General features: G+C 39.0%; 1 protein-coding gene across 2 annotated transcripts in view; it reads right to left on the reverse strand.

Annotated features, from left to right (window-relative positions):
- Positions 1–26553, reverse strand: part of adgra3 (adhesion G protein-coupled receptor A3) — a 162491-nt gene that overhangs the window by 90709 nt on the left and 45229 nt on the right. For both annotated transcript variants that reach the window (XM_078215464.1, XM_078215471.1), the window contains one exon: positions 7912–7983. In XM_078215464.1, the coding sequence (XP_078071590.1) occupies positions 7912–7983 (72 nt within the window). The remainder of the gene's footprint in view (positions 1–7911; positions 7984–26553) is intronic.

The raw sequence follows: 26553 nt of genomic DNA on the forward strand, positions 1-26553 counted from the left end.
AAGGACTAGCAATATTCTTGGTGTTGTTCTAGTGCCACCATCATAACTACTGGGGGTGCACAAAAACTCCAATTGCCTATTGCCAAGGGTTTTGTACTTTTGGGCTAGCCATAAATAGTACAGCTGACTCAGCTCTGAGGAAATTCTCGGCCATAAACCATTGTGTAAAACACATTTCTTGAGTCATCATACATTGAATTATGTAAAATATTTGTGAAGATTTCCATTGGCTGATATTTCTAATGAAATCATAAACAAATTCTTAGAGATTCTTCTTTAGACATCCTTGTGATTTGTCCAGTTATAACAAAAATGAAGAAATCTTCAAAACATATTTATGACATTGCAACACAAAGTAACCAGATAAATTACTTCTTCTGTCCTAATAATGGAAGCAGCTCCACTCAATTCATCAAGAAAAATTAAGTCAGAGCCAGTATTAAAGCAATGGCACTCAAGAAAAGCTTAAAAAATGTCATACTTTGGCCAACAATTCTAGCCAAAAGAGCAGTTTGAAAACAGGATTGTAGTTTTAATTCTATATTTGGGTTGGATTAAGTCAATATTTAAATGAAATGGGAATATTTCCTTTTAGGCAATGATACTTCCATGTCATTTGCTCAAAATCAAAATTACTAGAGCTGTAACTTTACTTTCATGTAGGTGATTTTTATTTAATTTTGGGATGGTCTTCTGAAGAATTTCTAAAGAAAAGGAAATTTAAAGTGGTTGAGGAATGTAATTTTGGTTTTACTATTTTCCTTGTAGTTGTATTTCTAAAGTCAAGTTAAAATGCCTCACTTGAATTTTCTTCCATAATTGCAAGAATTAAATTGAAACTAAGTTTAAGATCAAAATAATTTCAGGGCCAATATTCTTTTGATGCATTTCTCACTTTTGTTAACATTTAACAGCTTGAAGCACTTTCATTCATATTCTCATTCTTCCTTTGAAGGGACCCGAATACTTATTTCAGCTCAGAGATCAAAAGCTGGCTTTCATTCGATTCTCCAGCAATATTTAAGGCAGTTGAGGTCTGCTGCCAAGGGAAAACATTCTCAATTCTTCACCCTGGGTGGAAAGGAACTTTTGTTATTCATGGAGTATGAGTGAAGGTAATGGAAAACTCAAAAAGCAAAGTTCATTTCTTTTGTCGACTTCAAACGTGAACATCTACTTGTACATTAATTACATCAGGCATAGAAATTTGGAAAGGAGAAAGAAAAAGGGATACTAGGCTTGTTTGAACAAGTGTGTGCAAGACAGAGTGCGTGAGAGCAGTGTAGAGATAAAAAGCGTGAGCGAGAGAGAGAGAGAGACAGACAAAAATTTTCCTTACGGCAGTGTTTGGTAATCCTTTAACTGGTTCTTTGAAATATCAGTAATGACTTATACTTCAAATAAAAAATTAGGGTTGCCATCAGGGGGATTACTAACTACACTTAAAAGACAGCATTTGTTCTTTCAATAAAGTATTACTTCATATATGAATAGCTAAGCCAAAGCAGATTTCTGTTCTCTAAAATTGGTAAGAAAAGATTGAGATCCAATAGAGATATTGAAACTCTGAGGTCTGGACAGAAAAGTAGGGAAAATATTGCCACTGGTGGGAAGATCAAGAGCAAGAGGACAGAGGTTTAAGGCAACTGGCAAAAGAAGCCATGAGGAGAAACTTTTTCATGCCGCAAATGGTTAGGATCTGGAATGCATTGCCTGAGAGAATGGTAAAGCAAATTCAATCCAGGGATTCAAGAAGGAATTGATTATCTGAAAAGGAAGAACGTGCAGGGTTATGGGGAGAAGGTAGGATAATGGCACTGCGTTGCTCAGTCAGAGAGTCAGTGCAGACACAAGAGAGCAAGCGGCCTCCTTCTGTATTGTAACCATTCTGTGATACCCATTTTGTTCAGAAGTATGATTCCGAATTACAGACTGCTTACCATCATAACTCCTACTACCATCCAATTTCTCTATCATTAGTAATGTACAGTTCCAAAAGCTCATTACAAGCTTCATTATCTTTTGTTTAGACCCCCTACAAAAATTTGGCTTTAAACAGTGTCAATCATTTCAAACTTCAACTAAACGATACTTTGAAAATTGTTTTAACTTGTACCCAATTCCCATGATTTGTACTTCTCACAATGTCATATAGATATCCCACATTGAAAGCTTGTTCCAATAGTGTTTTTCTGTTTTACTGCTGTTTCTAAATTAGGGAACTTATCCGAATAGCACCGCCTTCATTTTTGCTTTAATGTGGTGGCAGCATATTTGGCAAGAACCACATTGTAACCACGAATGTTCAGATCGTGTTCTTTTTAAACAATTCCTGCTGCTTCGCTTGCCGCTTTCCTCTCCCAACCCTATCAGTAGAAAGAACAGTTAAGCACTGCAGTAAGAGTGGTAAGTAGTAACCGTAGTCCCAAGTAGAAAAAGAGGATTTTTGGACTAGTTAGGTTAAAGGCAGCCAATCAATTTTTAAATATAAAAATTATAGGTCAGGAATGTAACCTACCCTTATTACGTGCTTTCTTATGGCGGAAGTAATTCTCATTTAGCACACTAGTTTTTAGGGGAATGTTAGAAGTCCTAAACAAAGGGTTGCTGTATTTCTCTTTCAGTCCATTATTTAGCTGAAATAACTAATATATTAACTCATCAATTCTCTTCACATATGCATCGAACCAATTGTGTTTGCAGCAATTTCTGCTTTCGTGTTGAATAATTTCATTTGGAAAGGAGAAAAATTTAATTACTAATTTAACATTAACGCAAGGCTCAAGTGCTCATAGTGTATCGTACAATCCGCACACAAGGTCAGAAGAGTCATACTCAAATTGAAATGTTAACTCTATTGCTCCTTCCATAAGTGCTGCCAGACCTGCTGAGTATTTTCAGCACTGTCAGAAATCACAATATCATTCCATCAACCAAATTCACAAATATAGTTCCATTTTCATTTTCCATGACCTAAGTTACATGGGAACATTTTGCTTTGCAAACTTCACACACGGGCAATGAGGTGACAAGAACTAACCACGCAGGTTCAACCTAACCCAAGATTTTATTCAAGTGACAAACACTGGCCTCAATTCAATGGCCTTTATTTTTCCTTCTTTCAAGATTAAGTTAAAACAAGATTAGATTATTTGGGAGTGCTAAAGGAGTATGAAAAAAGTTTACTCCTCGTTGACATGCTTACCAAGGTCTGTTCCCTGTAGTTCCTGCTAAATCTGAAGGTGACCAAGATTACAAAAACAAGAATGTCTGGGTTACCATCATGCTTTAAAATGAAGAATGAGTTGCTTTGAGAACTTAAAATGGGACTTGCAAAGGAGACCCGTACGATCAGCTTCATGTTCTAAATGCCAGGAGCTCCTCATCCCCCAATGTCACAAATTATAAATCTTCAGCCCAGTGCTCAAATTCCTTCATAGCTTCACTCTTCCCATCTTTATAGAGTCTTCCAGAACCAGAACTCTCAAACTTTCCATTCCTCCGAATTTTCTGAATGCTGCCTTGCCTCAACCCACTTTTGACACCAATGCTATTAGCCATGTATATCCCATGTTCTGGGATTCCCTTCCTGAACTCCTCCTCTGCCCTTCAAAAGACTCTGCTTAAACACTGTTCTTTGACTAGGATTTTGGTCACCTCTAATATCTTATCTTTTCCTCATCACTTTGAAGATCTTAAAATGATTTGCTGCACTAAGAGTTTAAAATTAATGCATGGTGTTGTTCTGATGATTTCATACGTGCCCATTTTTACAAACTTAATTACATCCGATATCAGATCTCTGTACAGTTTACCAATTGAAGGACGATTTGGAAAAGAACTTGCAGCGATTTGAATAATGATTCCCCAAATTGGGATTAAAGTCTCATGCTATTGTACCATGAAGAATACAATAAAACCATTAAATATAGCACCCCTACATTCTGCTGGAACAAACCTGCATCTTGCCAACAGCCAAGAATTCCATGTGTTCTTTAGCTATGTGGCATCTGCAGATTTTAGAACTTATCATTTCAAATGTATTTTTTTCATATTTAGCACAAACCCAAATCTTTTGAAAACTTCCTAAACAAGTTTAAGTAAACTTGCAATGTAGTAAAATATTTCCTTAATCCATGGTATTTCTACCCATTCCTCAAGCACATTCAAAACTAGACTTTACAACATGAACAAAAACTCATTAGCTTCGTCAGTATTGAGCTGAGTTCAGAAGTTTCATGTCCATTTTCATCTTTAGTTTCAGCGTTGCAGCCCAGAATTGCAAATGAGAAGTCAAGGACATATGCAGATGAATTTCCCACCCAGCTATTGTAACAATGGAAGAGTCACAGAAAAACTGCATCTATGGCTTTTACATCTAAGCTACATAGAACATTAAAGTAGAATCCCTGGCCCAGAAACTCATCCCAATATGCCTTTTTCAGTTTTTTGAATATCTTTTAATGTATATTAAAAGAACAATACAAATGGAAGAATTTTCTTCCTATTATTTCACAGTGCATTCTGATAAATCTGATAAGTAAAATGCTCAAGAGCTATAATTAGATTGCAGAAAGCAGGTGAGAGAGCAGAGGACTGGAGATTTGACAATCAAATGCCAATAACTCAGATTGAAACATTCAAGAGGTTGCAAGTTTTGGCATTTAATCAGGGTGCATATACATTTTAATTGCACCTAAAATAAGCTGGATAAACTAAAATTATATATGCATTGAACTAGGAGCATATTCGTATACCATTTTAACATTGCGATAGAATTAATTCTCAGCTTTTTCCTACTTTGGCTAAACATTGAAAACTTGAGTGTTCAATTTGGGACAGTCAAGTGTATAATCAATAGGTCTGGGGTTTCCTATCCCTCTCACTTCCTAAGTTTATATAGAAATCCATCAGCAATGACTGGGAATTAAAAGAGAATTTATATGATATAAATGGGCTGATCGGAGAACTCTTTCATCACCAACACTCGTTAACTTAGTCAGCTTCACGAGTAGAATTTCACATCATTTCCCATTTCTCACATATAATGAAAAGTTATGAGAAAATTGTAATTTTTAAACAAAACTTCATATGCAAATTAAAGAACAATCCAAGTATTATTATGATGCAGTACCATCAATATTTTCTTTAGTTTTGATATCCTCACATATTGCATAGAGATGTCACTACACATGGGAAAAAGTGACTAATCAGCCAAATCAACCTCACATCATCACTAACCCAGTAACAAGGGCAACATAGTTATATCTCAGACCTGGCACCTTTCATTCTTTGCTATCAAGCAATATCAGGATTGAACACAAAACACGTTCATTCCCTTTGAGGATTTGAACGGACTTAATCATTACTGTGCACTCATAAGGAGGAAGCAGGCATCAAATGTAGCCGAGAGTGGAGGAACAACTAATCAGAGCAGGACAGTACTGGCTAGGTCAGAGGCAGGAAAGCCAAAAGGATAGGTCGCATGAGTGTGATGGAATGCTATCCTGATAAACACAGATACTGATGACTATTTAAGGTAAGTGGAGCAATAAGAAAAGTGAACCAGGTTTCCGTCCTCAATGCTTGTAATGATCAGTCAAATGTCAGGCTTATTGGATGATAGGAATATGCTGGTCTTGGTTGTCTGCTAAACACAAGTAGTACGAATCTCAATAATGACCTTATTGCTGGCTATCTAGTGCTGGGCAAGGCCAGACTGCTAGAACTGTATAAGGAAAATCCAGCAAGGTGATGCAGACAGGAGTCATGAACCTGGAATTTACAGCAGAAAGTGCACTGAAGGGGGCAGCAGTGAGATGTGAAGATTAAGGAAACTCCAATGTCATGTTGGCACATATAGTAGACAATGTGGAAGGCTGCTATGGGAGTCAGCAAGGAATCAATCTAGTGAGGTGTCACATAGTACCATTCTATTTTGTTTAATGATTCATTTATTCAGCAATCATGGTTATAAATATGGCAATAGTGCTGCTTAATGCTTTCAATTAAAAACAAAACAATCTTCCTGAATAATTTCATGTACTTGTCTTCTTTAAAAATGGTTATTGGAACTTTCAAATGCATCAAGTGAGATTAACTGAATGGAACAGGGTGCAGGTGACCCTGTTGCAACAAGTCTAGGAGGTAGGAGTGCTAATGCATTTTTGGAGGAGGTATCAGCCAGAGTTGATAGCAGAGAATCAGTCAATGATGTATATTTGTATTTTCAAAAGGCATTGATAATGTGGCACACAAAAGCCTTCTAAACAAGAAAGGAGCTCATGGTGTTGGAAGCAATATTCAGGCATACAGTATTGGCTGTGGCACGGCGGTACAGTGGTTAACACGGCTGCCTCACAGCGCCAGGGACCTGGGTTCAGTTCCCGGCTTGGGTCACTGTCTGTGCGGAGTCTGCACATTCTCCCAATGTCTGCGTGGGTTTCCTCCAGGTGCTCCAGTTTCCTCCCACAGTCCGAAAGATGTGCTGGTTAGGTGCATTGTCCATGCTAAATTCTTCCTCAATGTATCCAAACGAGCGTCGGAATGTGGCAACTAGGTGATTTTCATAGTAACTTCATTGTAGTGTTAATGTAAGCCTACTTGTGACACTAATAAATAAACCTTAAAAAAAAACGTTAACTAACAGGAAGCAACAAGTAGGGATAAGGGAGTCTTTCTCAGGTTGGAGGGCTGTAATCCGGGTGGAATGCCACAGGGGGTCACAGCTCTTCACAGTATATATTAATGATTTGGAGGAATGAACAGAGTGTACTGTGGCCAAATTTGCAGATTACACAAAGGCGGGTGGGAAGGCAGAATGTAAGGAGAATACCAATAGTTTACAGAGAGATATTGACAGGTTGAGTGAATGCTCAGAAAACTGGCAAATGGAATTCAACATCAGAAAATGTGAAATTGTTAATGTTGGAAGAAAGAACAAGAAGCTGGATTCTTATTTAAATAGAGGGAACTGAAGGGGACTTGGGGGTCCTTGTTCATGAAACCTAGAAAATTAGCATAGAGATGCAGAAGGCAACAGGGAAGGCAAATTAAATGCTAGCTTTGATTTCATGGGGACTGGAATCTTAAAATAAAGAGGTACTAGTGAGGTCACGTTTAGAATACTGTGTACAGCTTTGGTCCCCTGATTTAAGGGAAGAGATCATTGGAGGCAATACAGAGGTGGTTTACGAGGATGATCCCAGGTATGGAGGGATTGCCACATGAGGAAAGATTAAATAGATTGGGTCTATACTCCATTGAGTTTAGAATAATGAAAGGTGATATGATTGAAACATACAAGATTCTTAGACAGGGTGAATGTTGGGAGGATGTTTCCACTCATAGGAGAGTGTAGGACCACAGAGGGCCTAGTCTCAGAATAAGGGGGTGCTCATTTAAGATGGATTTGAAGACTTCTCTCAAAGAGCGGTGAATCTTTGGAATTCTTTATCCCAGGAAGCTATGAAGACGGAGTCCTTGAACATTTTCAAGGCTGGGATCGATAGGTTTTTAATCATTAGAAGAATTAAGGGTGACAAAGAGAAGGCGGGAAAGTGGACTTAGTGAGTGTTAGATCTGTCATTATCTTATTAAATGGCGGAGCAGGCTCAAATGCTGAATAGTCTACTCCAGTTCTTATTTCTTATAGTTTTAATGCACATGGCTTTATTTTACCTTTTGTTGTATCTTGTGAACTTTTGTTGTGCCACGGCAGCTTTGGAAGCCACTGCGCTCAGAATTCTTCAAATACTTCTATCTAAGTGCATTTCACTGAGCATTAATCAACTTTCAGGATTTTCATCTGATAGCGATTTTCCAGTACTACAAGCCAAGATATTCCAGAGGATGAAATAATTTTACATATAGGTTTACTTGGTTGAGAAATGAAACAAAGTTGATACTTACAATCTCTCCAGGTATATCTGTCCAATAAATGAATGATTTTTCAACTCTGTTAATTTATTGCTGTTCAGGATCCTGTCAAAAAAAAAATCAAAAATGAATAGCCAAGAATACCCATGATTCTATATGGCACTATAGTTATTTGTAATAGATTTTAAAACGTGGTATTTGGCATTCACTTCCTGGCCACATTTATCTTAATTTTTGTGTCACAATTATTTTCAGCCCCACTTTGTGTTAACATTTGTAATGGAAATATTTTCTATCATGGTGAAACCATCTATCAGCATTGCCTGCCACACTATTAATTATAGGTCTCAAGTGACATTGTTCCAACTCCCTGATTCCATCACCAAAATACTTTATCATGCTGCAACACAATCTGCAAGAGGCAACAGCCATCTTCAGCCTTCTATGTCCATGTAAGAGTGCAATACTCTTTTGCTTTCATGAAGTTTTGCATCAATACATTTTCTCAAAGCTACTTCATAACAAGACTAAATTAAATCTACTATTAAGTGTTTCTCCCATCTTCACTTAGCTGATTTTGTAATGCTCTGAATATGGCCAAATACACCAAGAGCCCCAATATCTATAATAGCCATGATGTGGAGATGCCGGCGTTGGATTGGGATGGGCACATTAAGAAGTCTCACAACACCAGGTTGAAGTCCAACAGGTTTATTTGGAATCGCGAGCTTCGAGAGCGCTGCTCCTTCATCAGTGAGTCACCTTCATCATCTGATGGAAGGAGTGGCGCTCTGAAAGCTCATGATTCCAAATAAACCTGTTGGACTTTAACCTAGTGCTGTGAGACTTCTAACTTTAATAGCGTCAACTTGCACCCTACTTCTTAGTAAATTAAACTCTGCCCTGTTGTCACATAACTTACAGCTCTGGTGCCACAGCCTTGCTCTTCCCTTAGGCGATCTTATCGCTAACTATTGCAAATCTGGTTTTGTCCTGCAAATGAGGTGAGGAGCAGGCAATGGGAGAACAAGGAGTGGAAGAAAGGTGACGGAGGAGCAAGATGAGGGGATGAAAGGGAAAATCCAGAAAGGTGATGGAAGGAGGAAGAGGAGAGATACAGATACGGAGATGAAAGAAGCAGAGAAAGGTGGTATGCAGAATGAAAACAGGTTTTAAGATGAAGGTGAGGGAATGTCAGAAGGGGCAGAGAGGAAGTGTTCATGATCAAGTGTGTTTTACTGAAAGATGGAATGGCTACATGCCTCAGTCTTGGGAAACAGCACCTCATTGGGAAGAGGGTTGGAGGATGGAACAGTGGATGATTGCTGGGGGAAATGTTTCACTTAGATGGGAAGTGGTACTTCAATGGGGGTTAAAAAGATCCAAGTGAAGAATAAGAATCCAAGGATCTGAACAATGGAGTTGCCACAGAGTTCGGAGATGTGTCTCAGTTGAAAAGTGACAAAATGTTTCAGTGCGAGTTGCAAACATTTTGGGCCTTAGTGGTGGTGGAAAGAATACTCCATCAACAAGTATACGAAAAAGATGGAAGATTTGTCAACTTTGATTACTGATGGGGGTTGGAAGAAAGTGTCTGATTGATGGGCTATGTATACAACAGTTGTTTCAGGTGGGAAGGTGGTGGTGGCAAGTAGACTGCTACTTTGGCGAAGGAGGAAAGAGTTAAGTTCATCACTACATATTAAATAAAATTTGCTTTATACACCAACAGTTTTTCTAAGCCACTCTGACAAATTGATTTGCAGTATATTTGATTCAGATTTACTCAAAGCTCAACTCTGGAAATTTACCACTTGGTGGAGCTACAGTTTAAATTAGATTATTTTAAAACGGAGATTAGGAACACACTTTTTAAAAACTTACAATAGGCATCCATTTTCTCAATGCTTAACTTGGTGTATTTGGGGCAATCCAAATTTCTTCTGCATGAACTAATTTTTCTACAAATAGTAACTACCATAATTTGGTTAAGTTTCACTGATCCACCACTTTGATTTTTTAAAAAACGTTTTGATATCTCTCTACCAGGTTGGGTGGAAAGCTTAGCAGCCCTGACCCTTGATGTACTTTGTTCAGGTCATAGTACTGTACGTGGTCACATAACGTCACCCGGGCCCTACACAAATTAGCCATCATGCACCTTTACCCCATAACACCAATAGATGGTGATGTATCAAATCAATATTTGTGATTCACCTATGTATTTCAATATGATTTATTAATTCCCAGTTCTTTTTTCCCCTCATCAGCTATTACATTGCTTGGCTAAATATGTTTGTTTCATTTTTTCTGCAACTTGTTTTCCACCGAATTACTTTTTTTCCAACATTGACAACCCACCACATTTAATTTATTTCCGTTTTTTTTAATGAATCATTCCCAGCTACCAGGGAAGCCAGCTATATTGACATTGCTTTATTGAGCAAGGAGGTTACATTGAACTTGTATAAGATGCTAGTTTGGCCTGTCCGATTCTTGGTACCACATTTTAGGAAGGATGTGAAGGCATGAGAGAGAGTGCAGAAAAGATACACGAGAATGGTTCCAGGGATGATGAACTTTAGTTACATAGATGCATTGAAAAAGTTGGGGCTGTTTTCCTTGAAGAAGAGAAGGCTGAGAGGAGGCCTGTTAGAGATATTCAAAATCATGAGGAGTCTGAACAGAGTAGATAGGGAAAAACTGTCAAGAATGGGAGGACACAGATTTAAAGTAATTGGCAAAAGAAATAAAAACGATATGAGTAAAATCTTTTTCACCTTGCTAGTAGTTAAAGTCTGGAATGCATTGCCTGAGAGTGCGGTGTAGGCAAGTTTAATCGAGGCATTCAAAAGGGAATTAGACTGTTATTTGAAAAAGGAACAATGTGCAGGGGTTAGAGTCATAAAGTCTGACAGCACAGAAAGAGGCCATTTGGCCCATCATGTCTGCGCTGGTCATCAAAAACCTATCTAATCTAATTCCATTTTCCAACACTGGTACATGGAGAAGGCAAGAGAGTGACACTAGGTGAATTGCTCAGAGAGCCGACGGAGACATGGATCAAATGTCCTCCTTCTGCACTCTAACAATTCTATGATTCTGTGACAAGGCTACAAGCACTTACCCACTGCCATTTCCAATAAACATAAGAATTCCATTGGCCCATAAGCTCACACCATTTTCTACACTTTTCCACTGCCCCAGAAACTTACAGCTGTCTTTTATTTAGTCTGAAGATCTTCCCCACAAACTGTCCTTATTTATTTCTTTTTAGTCTGTAATGCCAGATTGCATTTTCTCTTCACTAACTTTGCTGATTTATTTTCCTTCTCTCCTGTTTCAGAGATTTAGTTAAAAGTTTTTCAACCATATTTAATATCACCTTGGCTCCCAGCAGCCCAAGAAGCCTGCTGCCAAATTTCAGCAATCACAATTTCTTCCCTAGCTACTATTGCTTTACCCAACTCAGTTTTTCCATTTATTTCATTTAGAACACGTCAGTTGCGTTGAATTACACAAAAGCTAATGTCAGCCAGGGGAAAATCCAGTAATGTGTAAAACTGAACTTAAGCCCTGATACTAACTGCAAAGTGGCAAGGAAACATGCATGAATTCCAAAATAAAGGCATGTGTGGGTTGGATCACAAACAGTGATGAGACGGAGTACAGGAAAGAAATAAAGAATCTGATTAAATGGTGCGATGACAATAATCTCTCCCTCAATGTTAATAAAATGAAGGACAGTCATCGACTTCAGAAAGCGTAGTGGATGATATGTCCCTGTCTACATCAATGGTGAAGAAGTGGAAATGGTTGAGAGCTTCAAGTTTTTAGGTGTACAGATCACCAACAACCTGTCCTGGTCCCTCCATGCCATAGTTAGGAAAGCTCACCAATGCCTCTACTTTCTCAGGAGGCTAAGGAAATTTGGCGTGCCTGCTACAACTCTCACCAATTTTTACGGATGCATCAGAGAAAGCATCCTCTTCAGATGCATCACAGCTTGGTATGGCTCCTGCTCTGACCAAGACCGAAAGAAACTACAAAGGGTTGTGAACGTAGTCCAGTCAATCATGCAAACCAGCCTCCCATCCACTGACTCCGTCTACACTTCCTGCTTCCGTCTACACTTCCGGGTTAGGTTGATTGGCCAGGTTAAAAATTGCCCCTTAGAGTCCTGGGATCCGTAGGTTAGAGGGATTAGTGGGTAAAATATGTGGGGGTAGGGCCTGGGTGGGATTGTGGTCGGTGCAGACTCGATGGGCCGAATGGCCTCCTTCTGCACTGTAGGGTTTCTATGGTTTCCTCGGAAAAGCAGCCAGCATAATTAAGGCACCCCAGACATACTCTCTTCCACCTTCTTCCGTCGGGAAAAAGATACAAAAGTCTGAGATCACGTACGAACTGTCTCAAGAACAACTTCTTCTCTGCTGCCATCAGACTTTTGAATGTACCTAGCATATATCAAGCGGATTTTTCTATACATCCTAGCTATGACTGTAATACCATATACTGCACCCTCTCCTTTCCTTCTCCCCCATGTACTCTATGAGTGATATGCTTTGTCTGTATAGCGTGCAAGACAGTACTTTTCACTGTATCCCAATACATGTGACAATAATAAATCAAATATTACCCAAAGTTTCTCTTTGATCTCTCCCATGTTAACAGGATGATAACTTGTATGGATGTTTTTCCCTGTCCAAATTGTCATACTCCTTGGCCAGGCACTGAGTCATGGGGTAGATCCAGTTAGGGACCAAGAACACTTTGCTTAACGCAGATAAAATTTGAGATTCAGGACACTTACTAAGATCTTATGGGTTCGGAACAAACAAAAATAAACTTTAATAGGCTTAGAAAAAACAATATGCATCTAACATTCAGGACAAATGTGAGGTGCATGTGAATTAACAGGCAAAGTATGATTGTACATACCATCACCCTACAAAAATGACAGATGTGATCAAACCCAATTCCAAGGATTTCTCAACAACTCACCAGGACATTGCCACATTGTAAGCCAACCAATCTCACTCAAACTTTGTTTTTCTTAGAGGGATTTCCAGTCTCCACCATTTAAAGATTTTGCCTTGGATCCCTCTCCAAAAGTCACTCCCACTCAGACAGCTTCAGCAACAACAACACAGAATTTCAATCTTGCCCTCCAAGATTCCTTACCTCTGGATCTCAGTACACTCGAGCTTCACCTTCCAAGAACATTTTCAAGCAAACATCACTACTTCAAATTGGTACCTTTGCACAGAATCTGTCTTTGATTGTCTTTTTGGATCTTCAGGGTTTTCTCACACCCAACTTGCTTCAAGTCTGCTTCATCAATTCAGTGCTTTCTTCAATTTGGAGCTATTTCTCTGTTCTTCTAATTTAACAGGGCGTATTTCTGACCTTACCTAGGACCTCCTTTTGGACCTCTCCCTCTCTATCTTTGGTTTGGGGATTCTCCTTGTCCCCATCTCATGTTCCACTCCCTGGGACACCTACTTGATAATGGCCCACTGTTCCAGGCTTTCTTTCCTTCTGTGCAGGTGTGCAGGGCCAGTCCTCGATTTAAGGAGCAAAAACAAATAACCGCATATAGGCCATTCCCCTGCAGGCGCATACGCAGAAGGCCCAAGGTTCATCAGGAATTGGAGTACAAAAGTAAGTATAGGTTTCATCATACAATCTATAGCATGGTGTTTCACAAGCTGGAAGACGGCAGCCTCCTACCCTCAATAGCTTTAATGAATTTCACCAAAATCAGTTTCAACTTATTCCCATATTATATTCATAATGTTTCTTTTATCATCTGTGCGGCTCAACATTACAAGTCAACCAATGGAAAAACCTTAAATAATATTCCAAATTTATTGCTATCACCAATTATAGGTACTCAATTCTGACAAAAAAAACAATAAAAATTTTCTTACAGCACCAAAGATTTGACAAATGGAAGACATAGTACTGCAGTCCCATTCTATTATCTTTATAAAAAATTCAGATTGGATATTTTCTAATCATTCAGAGCATTTCATTAAAGAAGCCACAAAATAATGTTCACAATATAGCATCTTTAATATAATAAAATGTTCTAAAATGTCCCATAAATCAACACCAAAGAAAGAAAAGTTTAAATAAGTGACTAAAAAGTTAAGTTTTGGGGAGATTCTTTGAAGGATGCAAGAAGTACACAGGGCCTTTAGTCACCTTGACAAATTATAATGATGTCTTAAAGCTCTTATTCTGAATTTGAGGCTTTCCTTTCACACATTAATTTCATCGTCAGGAAAGGGAAAAGTTGTGTCAAATCCAGAAGAAAAACAGTTTCATTCAAATACACAGTAATATTGCAGTATTTTATTACAAGTATTTGAAAGAGCCACTTCCTTTCAACAGAATGAAATTTTAAATAAGGTTGACATATATTTCAACAACTAATTCATTGGGTGTGAAACACTTCGGAATGTCCCAAGGACTTGATAATATTGGAAATTCACTTCCACTTTAGCCATTATCTGGAAGTAATACAACAACGAATAACTTCTTTCCATAATAGATATTCTGTTTCGTGAACTTGGCTTTACTTTCCATGTGTCTTAAGGTGGCATTCTTAACAGATTGAGTTTCTTGAATAAGAACCTGTTATTTAATACTGTAGACTGACTTAGTGTTACTCTGTTTATCAAATAGAAATTCAAGTGTTTGTGTTGATGCAAAAGATCACACTGACATGTCTCCCTTCCAATGCTTTTCATACATTGTTATGGAACTGTTAAAGTGCAGAAAATTAAATATTACAATAACAGCAATTAGTTGAATGAATCCTAAACCTGGTTTGTACAAGGGATGCGAACTGTACTGTGGTGCTGCAAAATTAGCCTCGTTATCAATCAAAAGACTCTGCTATGTGCCTAGGTGACTGCAGAACTCTGGATGGATAGGCAGACATAGATAAATACAAGTTTAGTTTATTTTATTAGTGTCACATTAACACCGCAATGAAGTTACTGTGAAAATCCCCTAACTGTCATATTGTGGTGCCTGTCCAGTTACACTGATGGAGAATTTAGCATAGCCAATGCACCTAACCAGCACGTCTTTCAGACTGCGGGAGGAAACCGAAGCACCCGGAGGAAACCCATGCAGACACAAGGAGAACATGCAGACTCCGCACAGACAGTGACCAAAGTCAGGAATCAAACCCTGGTGCTGTGAGGCAGCAGTGTTAACCACTGTACCAATATATACACACGCAAAGCTGTACATTATCTGAAATCTGCTCCATTGACAAAAAGGGGAAGAAAAGTAAAAGAAAATGAATTGGTAAATGTAACACTTATTTCTAATTCAAACATACTCAGCCCTCGAGTCTGTTCCGTCATTCAAGAAGAACATGGCTGATCTGATTATAACCTCAACACCATATTCCTATCTACCCTCAATAACCTTCCACTCCTTTGCTTACCAAGAATCTATCTCGGCCTTAAAAATATTCAAAGACTCTGCTCCGTCACCTTTTGAGGAAGAGTTCCAACAACTCATGACCCTCAGAGAAAAAAATTTCACTTGTTTAAATAGTGACCCTAGTTCTAGATGGGTGTCACGGTGGCATAGCAGTTAGCACTGCTGCCTCAGCACCAAGGACCCAGGTTCAATTCCGGCCTCGGGTCACTGTCTGTGTGGAGTTTGCACTTTCTCCCCATGACTGCGTGGGTTTCCTCCAGGTGCTCTGGTTTCCTTCCACAGTCCAAAGATGTGCGGGTTAGGTTGATTGGCCATGCTAAATTGACCTTAGTGCCGGGGGATTAGCAGGCTAAATGTGTGGATTTACAGGAATAGGGCCTGGGTGAAATTGTGGTCAGTACAGACTCAATGGCCTCATTCTATACTGCAGGGATTATATGATTCTCGATCTCACACAAGAGGAAACACGTTTATCACATGCACCCTCTCACAACCACTAAGAATTTTAAATGTTTCATTCAAATCACCTCTTACATTTCTAAACTCCAGCACATACAAGCCTAACTTGTCCAACCTTTCCCCGTAAGAAAATCAGCCCATTCCTGATATTAATTGAATAAACCTTCTCTTAACTGCTTCCAAAGCATTTGAATCATTTTTTAAATAATGGAGACCATTACTGTACGCAGTACTCCAGACGTGGTCTCACCAATGCCCTGTATGACCTTCCTACTGTTATATTCAATGCCCTTTGCAATAAATGATAATATTCTACTTCTATTAGCTTTGTTGATTACTTGCTGTACCTGCATACTACCCTTTCTGATTCATGCACTAGGACACCTGGATATATCCCTCTGCATTTCAGAGCTCTGCAATCTCTCACCATTTAGAAATTATGCTTCTTTTTTCTTCTTCTTGCCAAAACTGAACACTTCACATTTTCCCCACATTATACTCCATTTGCCAGATGTTTGCCCACTCACGTAACCTATATATCGCTTTGTAGCCTCCTTATGTCCTCGTCACAACTTACTTTCTACCTATTTGTGCCATCAGCAAATTTAGCAACAATACCATTGGTCCTTTCATCCAAATCATTTATGTAAATTGTAAAAGGTTGACAGACCAGAACTGAACCCTGTGACAACCCATATTACATCTTGCCAGCCAAAAAAAAAAACTCATTTATGCCTGTATTCTGTTTCTCATTAGTTAGCCAATCTTCTATCCATACCAACATGTTACCACTTACACCGTACGCTTTTATTTTCTGCAATAACTTTTGATATGGCATTTTATCAAATGCCTTCTGGAAATCCATGTATAGCACATTAATTCTTTAAAGAATACCAATACATAGATGAAATATGATTCTCCTTTTGCAGCACCATGTCAATTTCATCCGATTGCTCTTAATTTTGAGTGCCCTGCTTCAATGTCTAAGAAAAGCATCGAACATTTTCCCTATGGCAGATGGTTCCAAATATGGTGCCGGAATTCCCAGGACAAGAGGGAGCCAAAGGATGTGGAATGGCTAGAAAATTAATAGAATTCTTTGAAGCAGAAACTTCCAACAATTTTTAGGGGTTGGGCTAAAGGATAGGAAAAAGGGGGAAGGGGAAAGAAAAATATGTCCTATAAAGATTAAGTCCTTTATTCACGTGCTTTTCAATGTTAGAAAGATTTCAATATGACAGGTTGCATATTTTAAATTCACAAAGAGTACATGATCCTGTAAACAAGGGAAAGGGCAGTACCTCCAATCTAAATCGTACTCCCTATAAATGTTTTAATGGTGAAGTCAGAGAATGTACCTTCCTCATCAGGAAATACTTTTGGCTGATCAGTTATAAAGGCAGTGAGAGACCTGTCATGTTAGCTTTCCAAAGCTCTCCAGAAGAACTGCTGGCATGACTCCAGTCCCAGCTGGTTCCTAACTTTATATTAAGCACTGGAATTAGCACAGAGCCATAAAAAGAAATGGATACTTGCTCAGTTCTATGGCCGTCAGCCAGAGGTAGCTGTGATGGAGAAGTCTTCTCATTTCCAAAAGGGTCATTTTACATCAGGTGGAACAAACAGTTCCCCTCCAACGAGGGGGAATTGATTATAAAATGTCCAAAATAATTATCTTGAGCAAGTTTTACTTGAGCAGTATAATATGATGTAGTTAAAGTTCAGAGTTCATAACAATTCAGTCCCTAGCAGATTTTTTTGAAAAAAAAAGTTTTCTACATCCAAACTCAAATGCTTTTGCCTGGAAATTAAATCCTGTTCTGGACGACATATTCAAATTAACTTTGTGTAAAAACCATAGGGTTGATATCGGATTTATCCATGTTGGTTATTAGTCTAATGTGGCACTTTCTAAAAATGCACAATTTTCTGCATTAATAGAAGTCCATCAGCTAAAACTTGCACTATCATGCTCAGATTGGATAGATTAAAATGGTACTAGAGATAAAGAGAATAGAAAGAATGACTGAAGAGGCAAAAGCAGGAAAGTCTTCAGCATGCATTGGAAAGCACAGAGAAAGGAGACAAGGTGGAGGAGACTTAGGAGGAAGCTCCAGAAGGGAAGGGCAAGAGTAGTAAAAGTACAAACACTAAATTGGTGAGAGAGTGAGACAGGAAAGACCAGGAAGATGCCAATATCATAGGAGGAAAGAATAAAGGCCAGATCAAAAAGCTAGTTCATGGCAAAGCCATGGAGAAACCTGGAAAAGAGTGCAAGTGTTTTGAAACTGATGGATAGGAACACAGAGTGCCTACCCAATATAGATGTAACGGAAGTGCAAGTCTCCAACTGTATAAAACAATTAGAGACACTCCAGCTGAATTGATGCCTGTAGAAGCAGGGAGGCTATCTGGAATCACATTTGGAAAGTCAGATTTTGGGTAACAGTTTGTTTCTGTAACAGGAAGGATAGACAGGAAAGGACACATGTGACATTATAAAAGGTGGAAGATAGCAGTCGTCATGACAATAGATTTTTGGGTCTCTTAGGGAATCAGAGGATATGGGGGAGCTGGCAGGAAAGCGGAGTTGAAACTGAAGATCAGCCGTGATCCTATTGAATGGTGGAGCAGGTTTGACAGGCCATACAGTCTCTCCTTGCTCCTCCTCGTGTCCTTATGTAACTATTGTTGTCCCGTCGGAGGAAAACTGCAAACAATATGGGTGAAATTTACAACTTCAATAAGGGCGTAAAACTAACAGGGTCACATCAGCCACCTATTTATTGCCATTTTCCTCTGCAAACATGAATGGACAAGAAAATTGAACAGGATTAGCAATGGGTGGCTGAAATGAAATTATAAGTTTCATGCATCAAAGTTGGAAGTTCAACTCTATGCTTGTTCACACGGAGGAATCAATCAGAAACAATTAATTATAGACTAGCATGACTACTGTTTGGCCAAAGTTCAGGAAATCCCTAATGACTAAGAAACTGCTGCAGTATCTCAGTGCTAACCTGCTATTTGAACACAGTCTAGCTTCAGAGCAATACATCTACTCATGATCTTAATTGATATTTAAAAATGAAAGAAGTCACTTGATCTACGTTTTAAAAAATTACAGCAACAATCTTCAAAGCTATTACTGGTGTCACAACCAAGCAAGTGGCAGAATGGCTCTCTTTTCTTTCCACCCCTTGAACGTACTTTAACAAGCAACAAGTATTTTTCAATTTAATGAGCAATTAACTGCACATGCTGTGACTGAGAGACAGTCAGGTTTTCTTATAAGTTTTAAAAAGAAATGGACAGAAACTGTATTGCCCTTAACATCCAATTAATATATTTTGTTTAAATGCTGCAACTCACATGCATCCAAGACTATCTCACATACAACTCGTTTTCAAGGAGGAAGGATAGGTTACATTGTTTAAGAGTGCCCAAAACAATGTCAACCATATTCAGATCCTATAAGTTGATGCCTTAGTTGGTTTCAGTGTTTGGAGATTCTTCTGGATTCTGCGCAGAGATGATTTAAAGTCTTGACAGACCAAGTCATTTTTTCTGAAGTCAGCAGCTGTTTGGTTTGTGACGAAGATGCTGCCTGCGGTGTTTAGTTGGACAGATACAGACAGGGCATGCACCAGCAGAGCAGCTGAAGAGACAAAGAGAAGGGGATCACTGGTTCTCTTCCCACTGTTCTGTTTGACCCTGAAAAGTGGTGTATTTTTCAAACTTGCTACCATATGACCCCCAATGTTAAATATGATCATAGCAAACTGGGAAATCCCAATTCCAGGTCCATTGTTTACAGTGATTAAATTAACTGGTTGGAGAAGTCCGCCCTCAGCCAAGGTCCATCATCCAAATTGACTTGAGTTTAAATGCTTGGTCTGCACCCATGTGAATAAGATGATGTCGTCTGGATATCTGCAAGCTGTTCATGGGATGGGCCATTCACTCTCTTAAATGGATTATCCTGATGGGTTGAACTTTCTGATAGCTTTTTAATTTGCAAGGTGGTGAAGTTATATAAATGTTCAGCCATTTTGAGCGCTGCTGTTTAGATCACATAAAAATGCTCACGTCAATTTAAAAAAAAATTATCCCATGCTTTCAGCCCACTCAGTAACTAATGTCATTTCTGATTATGAAACATGGTTTTACAGCACTAGAAATGGCATGCTAACCTTACTGTGTAGCGGCCATATTTAATCTGGATACTCCAAAGACAGAAACATTAGATAACTGGACATGTTTAGTTTTATCACACACACTCTTTTTCAAGATGAGCTTGGTTCCACTCTGCATCATTGGCTATGGATACAATTAAACCTGCGATTCTCTTGTCAGATTGCTTTACTCACCAGCTGAAAAACAGTGGCAACTGAAAACTGTTGACAATGGACAATAACTTTGCAGAAGTTTTAATGCCACACTACCATCACTTACTGACTTAAGTTGCCAGGCTATGAGCTGAGGAAAATCTGTTGGCTGTTGCAATGAAGCAAAAGATCTTATCATTAAAAAAATGATGCACTCCAGCATTCCTAATATTACAAATGCTCTGGGTCCTTCTGTGCTCCTAGAGAGATATTTTTGTAAGATCCCTATCGTTCGCACACATCTCTGCTGACCCTCATTAATCTATAACATAAAACATTCGTACAAAGTTACATTTTCTAACATTTTTTCTACCCCCCGCCCCCCCACCGCCACAAACCACCTCCATAAGATAGTCGGAAAATCAACCAATTTAATTGAATTGTACTTTTGTAATCAGTTTCCCAACTGTTATCCAGGCTGCAGGATATTTAATTATTTTGCTTAAAAGGAGATGAAACAACCCTAAAAAATAAAGTCACACCATTGCATAGCAGCCATTTACACTTCAAATGTTTCTTCACTGGAATGTGCACTCTTGATTAAGATCATGGATATTGTTAGGTCTTAATCTGTAAAAGGATTTGCATTTTTGGTTGCCTAGCAATTTTTGAGACTTCAAAATTTAACATTGGTTTTCTTAGCATCAGGGCTAAGGATTACACACCATGTCAACACAGGATGAAATTTTTAAAGATAAATAATGTTTATCAAACAGGTAGTTTGAAGTTGCTCCTTTGAAAAACATTTGTCAGAACATATCAATAGGTCGGCATCTGCAATATATATCTGGCAGAAAAGTGCAGTCAGAGTTTTTTTTGAACAGGCAGATTAGATAAAGAAATAAAACATGGACAAAAATAACAAATGAATAATTGAGACATCTGAAAATCTTTTAGATTACATTACCATTGTCTTTTTAAGCAAAGATTTCAGGGCAAAAAAAGGCATTCAAGACGAAGACAATTAACTTGGTCTTGGTTAGCACAGCTGCCTCTCAGCACCAGGGACCGGGTTCGATTCCGGCCTTTGGTGATGGTGTGGAGTTTACACGTTCTCCCCATGTCTGCATGGGTTTTTTCCGGGTGGTCTGGTTTCCTCCCACAGTCCAAAGATGTGGTTAGATGAATTAGCCATGATAAATGCACGGGGTTATAGAGGTATGGTGGGGGTTTGCCTAGGTAAGCTGATCTTTTGGACAGTCGGTGCAGACTCGATACGTCATTCTGCACTAAGGATTCTATGGTTCTATGGTGCTTTTCACATTATCATAAAGAATCTCCAACACAACTGGTCCATGCCAATATTTATGCTCCACAATAGCTTCCTCCCATCCCTTTTTGAAGAACTCTATACGAGTTTCTGATATTTTTCAGCTTCCATTTTGCTTCCCTTAAATACATTTGTACTTTCTGTCTTAACTATGGTCTATGTGGTAGCAAGTTTTACATTCCAACCACTATCTGGGTAAAGAGGTTTCTCCCGAATGCCATATTGAATTCATTACAGGTTGTTTTATATTCAAGGCCCTCATGTTTGGATTAGTGTGCAAATATCTTCACTTTGACCAACTTATAAAACCCTTTCACAATTTTAAAGATCTCGATTAGGTCAGCCCTCAGCCTTTGCTTTTGAGAGAAAAGTGTCCCAACCTGTTAGCCTTTTCCAGTCGGTATAAACTCTCCAGGTCTGGTCTCATCCTTGTAAATTCTTGTTTTACCTTCCCTCTTTCTCTATTTGGAATTCAGAGGCCTGGAATGTACATTTCACTCATGTATATTTCACTCAGTGTGGTTCATCCAAGGTTCTATACAAGTTTATCATAAATACCTTGGTTTTAAAATGTTACCGTGGATGACTTAAAGCTTGATGAAAGAGTCAGATTTAAGGAGCATCTGAAAGGAGGAGAGACAGGTAAAAAGGTGAGATTTCCAGAGTTTATGCCTTGAAAACATGGCCAGAAATGGTAGAGCAATTAAAACTGAGGATACTTAAGAGACCATAATCAGGAGAGCACTGAAATCCTGATGGGTTATTGGCTGGAGGAGAGCTGGCAAGTGAAAAGCCATGGAGGGATTTGAAAACAAGGATGGAAATTTTAAATCAAGGTAATCCTTAAATGGGAGCCAATATACGTGGGTAAGCATTGGGGAAATGTGTGAACAGGACCTTGTTATAATTCAAGTCAGAAACTCCAAAGCTTTATTGAAGTCTGCCTAGGTTACAAGTGTGGCAATTTGAATTTGGCTAAGTTAAGCATGAGATGTTTCACTTCAGACATGATTCAAATGACCCACTAGGGAGCCTTTATCAAGCAAAGTTTATTTAAGAATACAGTTAACATGTATAGAAAGAAAATTAGCAATAACTTTTACCAATTACAAACAAGAAAAAAAAACAACCATGACATTGTATAAACCTTAACAGCCAAATACCATTCCAACCAAACAAGTCCCATGAACAAAACCTTTGCCACGGGTTTAGCACAGAAAGTATGAATGCTCATATGATGCTGGAACATAGTCCTTTGGTTGGATGCTGCAGCTCTCTTGATACACACAGACAAGCTTGAAGTCAGAACAACTTCCCAAAACATCAGGGAGAGAGAGACTCTAGGTACTAACTAGCAAACCACAACAGCAGAGTTTTCACTCATGGATGGCCAGGAGACCTGCTTCCAGCTAGCCCAGCAGAATTTACAAAGGAAGAGAGAGAATTGCTTTTCAGTCCGATGTTCAAACACCTTTTAAACTAAAACAGCAGCTCAAAAAACTGAAAATGAAAGAACTTCTGTCAATCATCCTTCCCCCTAACAATGCAGGGTCATTAAAAAAATCCTAGAAAGTAGCCGAGGCCCAGCGTAAAAACAAACAAAACCCCATTTAAACCATTGAAGCAGCAATAAAAGGACTTCTAGCAGACAGCTCAGCAACAATGAAAAAAAACACAAAGCTGCTTAACTGCAGAGAACATGATTTTTTAAAAAATTCTTCAAAGCACACAAGCGTCACAACTTGATGTGAGTTAGAACACTGGTAGCAGAGGATGACCAAGTTCACGGAAGGTAGAATGTGGCAAACCAGCAAGGAATGCAATTAAATAGTTAAATCTAACAACAAAAGCATGGGTTTCAGAGCAGATGAGCTGAGGCAGGGTTAGTGGAAATAGACTGTCTTAATGATGGCACAGACATTTGGTTAGAAGTTTATAAGAACATAAGAACTAGGAGCAGGAGCAGGCCATCTGGCCCCTCGAGCCTGCTCCGCCATTCAATAAGATCATGGTTGATCTTTTCGTGGACTGAGCTCCACTTACCCACTCACTCACCATAACCCTTAATTCCTTTACTGTTTAAAAATGTGTCTATCCTTGCCTTAAAAACATACAATGAGGTAGCCTCAACTGTTTCACTGGGCAGGGAATTCCACTTTGGTTCCATTAATGTTAACACTCTTAAGATTCAGAAATATGTACCTTTCGGGCCATTTGCACTTCCAGCCCACGTAGATTCTATCCATCCCAAAAAATATGACCTCTTCATTATCAAGATGCACCACCTCACACTTAACTGTACTATAATTTAAACATCCATTTCTCCTCAATTTTGTTGCACTCATCTTCAGTAACACACACCTCAATTTCTGCAAATTTTACAATTGTATTTTGATTTCCTACTCAAAATTGTATTCATAAATAGTGAACAACATTTCCCACCTTCTGCTAGTCTGAATACCTTGAACCTCAGTTCTACTTTCATATTGTACTATATCCGCATAGGAATGCATAAGAGTACTAAACAATGAAACTTCTTTTACAATGAAGGCAGCATTTTAGTACTCTGGTAAGTGATGCCACTATTCTGTGCTAGCACAGTCCACAAATTGCAGCAGGAGGAATGATCAGTTAATCCATTATTGGTTGAAGGAGAAGTGCAAGTCAAGTTATTAGAACTCCCTATTCCTCTCCCAAAGTGCCTCCTGACATGTAAATGTGACCTTGGTTGAACATCCCATCTGAGTGATGGTGCTTCCAACAAATTTCCACCTGGATTATTTCCAAGTCCCAGTTCCACAATATTTTGATCCAGAATAAAAAACAGATAAAAAAGAAACAACTTGCATTTTTACCAAACGCCTAACATAAAACATTCCACAGCACTGTCAGAAGGATAAAGAAACAGATGCCAAACCCTGATGAGAAAGTTAAAATAGGTGAATAAAGACTTGGTTGGAAATTGTTTTTTAAGTTTGTAAAAACTGGAAAGAGAAGGAGAACAGTCTTGTTCGAGAATAGATTTGTCCAACCACAGCCCACGGGCCTCTCCATGAGACCCACGGACCAATTATTGAAAACGTCAGTATCTTAGTGAGTTTGAAGATTTCTGCAGGGCACTGCTCCTCCAATTACAATGTGGACTCCCCAAGTGAAAAAGGTGGACAAGCCTGCCGAAGGGAGTATGATTGAAGTAGTCGAAAAATGCCCAAAATTGAGCCCATCAGCAGCAAACATGGGAGAGAAACAGGCTTTGATTGGAGGAACAGTGAACACCAGCAACTGCAAGTGTGTCAACAGAGAAACACTTGTAGCATGTGGGTCCTCTTCTCTCCACACCATGACTCCAACTGTTCTCTTCCCCACTTCTGGTGCTTTGGACTGACTCCATCTGCTTTACTCCCAATTAACATAAGGACATAAGAACTAGGAGCAGGAGTAGGCCATCTGCTCCCAACATTGATCTGGTTCTCCCACCACTCCCCTTGACGGGCACACACTTTTGGGCACCGCTAGGCCTCACTACCACTATTTCCCCACCCTGATGGGCAAATTTAGTGAGGGTGAGGGCAGCCAAGAGAGCGGATGGGTGCGTACGAGAGCCCGAAAGAGAGCCCAGGCTGAGAGTGAGTGAGCATCCTGAGACTGGGAGTGGGCTGGACACACACACTTTCACATGCTGATGGTCATCTTTATTCATTGCTTGACTTTTTAAATTGTCAGTTTACGGTTCAGACATTTTTTTGCTCAGCAAGTTGTTTCTTTTCACATGCCAGCTTTTTTTTTTAACATTCATGTTTTATGGTGAGCAAAATGGAAATGTGCCCCCCTACCCCGCCTCAATTATTTCAACTATTTCAGCTTCCACATCATCCAATTCTGCCTTGATCCATATGCTCCTGAAATCCTCATCATGTGTTTGTCATTTCTGGATTCAATCACCCCAACACTCTCCAAGCTAAATCTTAAATTCTTTACATCAAAAAATTAACTGCTGTCCATATCCTATCCCACATCATCCCACTTGTCCATCACCTGTCTACAATTGCTTTCTGCATTAGGTTCCAAGTTCTCAGTACCTCAATTTTGAACTCTAATCTTAGTCACCTTCACGGAGAGAAGGTGAGAGAGACCAAGAATGAATGGGTCCTTTTCAGAGTGGCAGACAGTGATTAGTGGAGTACTGCAGAGATAAATGCTTGGGCCCCAGCAATTTTTATATATTATATATACATAAATAAATGACCTGAACAAGGGAACTAAATGTAACATTTTCAAATTTGACGATGACACAAAATTGGGCAGAATTATGAGTTGGGAGGAGGATGCAAGGAGGTTTCAAGTTGATTTAGATAAGTTAAGGGGATGGTAGATACAGTATAGCTAGGCTAAATGTGAAATGATACACTTTGGTGTGAAACACAGAAAGAAAGATTATTTGAATAATGATATATTCTGAAGCGTGGATGTACAAAGGGATCTGTGTGTCCTTATACACCAGTCAGAGTGGAGAGGCAAATGGAGCAAGCAATTAGGAAGGCATATGGATGTTGGCCTTCATTGCAAGAGAATTTGAGTTCAAAAGTAGGAATGTATTACTGCAGTTATACAAGGCCTTGGGTGAGACCACACCTGGAGTATTGCATGCAATTTTGGTCTCCCTATCTAAGAAAAGATATACTTGCCATCAAGAGTGCAGCGGAGGTTCACTAGGCTGATACCAAGTTTAGCGGGACTGTCCTATAAGGAGATTGGTTTCATTGGGCCTGAATTCACTGGAATTTAGAAGGATGAGAGGAGATCTGATGGATATGCATAAAATTCTAACAGGGCTTGACAGACTAGGTGCAGAGAGAATGTTTTCCTTGGTTGGGAAATCTAGAACCAAGTCTCAGGATACAGGGTAGACCATTTAGGACTGAGATGAGGAAAAATGTCTTCACTCAAAGACAGCGAACCTGTGGAATTCTCTACCAAAGAAGGCTGTGCAGGCCAGGTTATTGAATATATTCAAGAAAAAGAGATAGTTTTTTTGGCATCGAGGAGTGTGGGGAGAAAGCGGTAACATGGCATTGAGATAAGAGGATCGAC

The sequence above is a fragment of the Mustelus asterias genome, chromosome 1 (genome assembly GCF_964213995.1).
Source record: "Mustelus asterias chromosome 1, sMusAst1.hap1.1, whole genome shotgun sequence".
Classification (NCBI taxonomy): domain Eukaryota; kingdom Metazoa; phylum Chordata; class Chondrichthyes; order Carcharhiniformes; family Triakidae; genus Mustelus; species Mustelus asterias.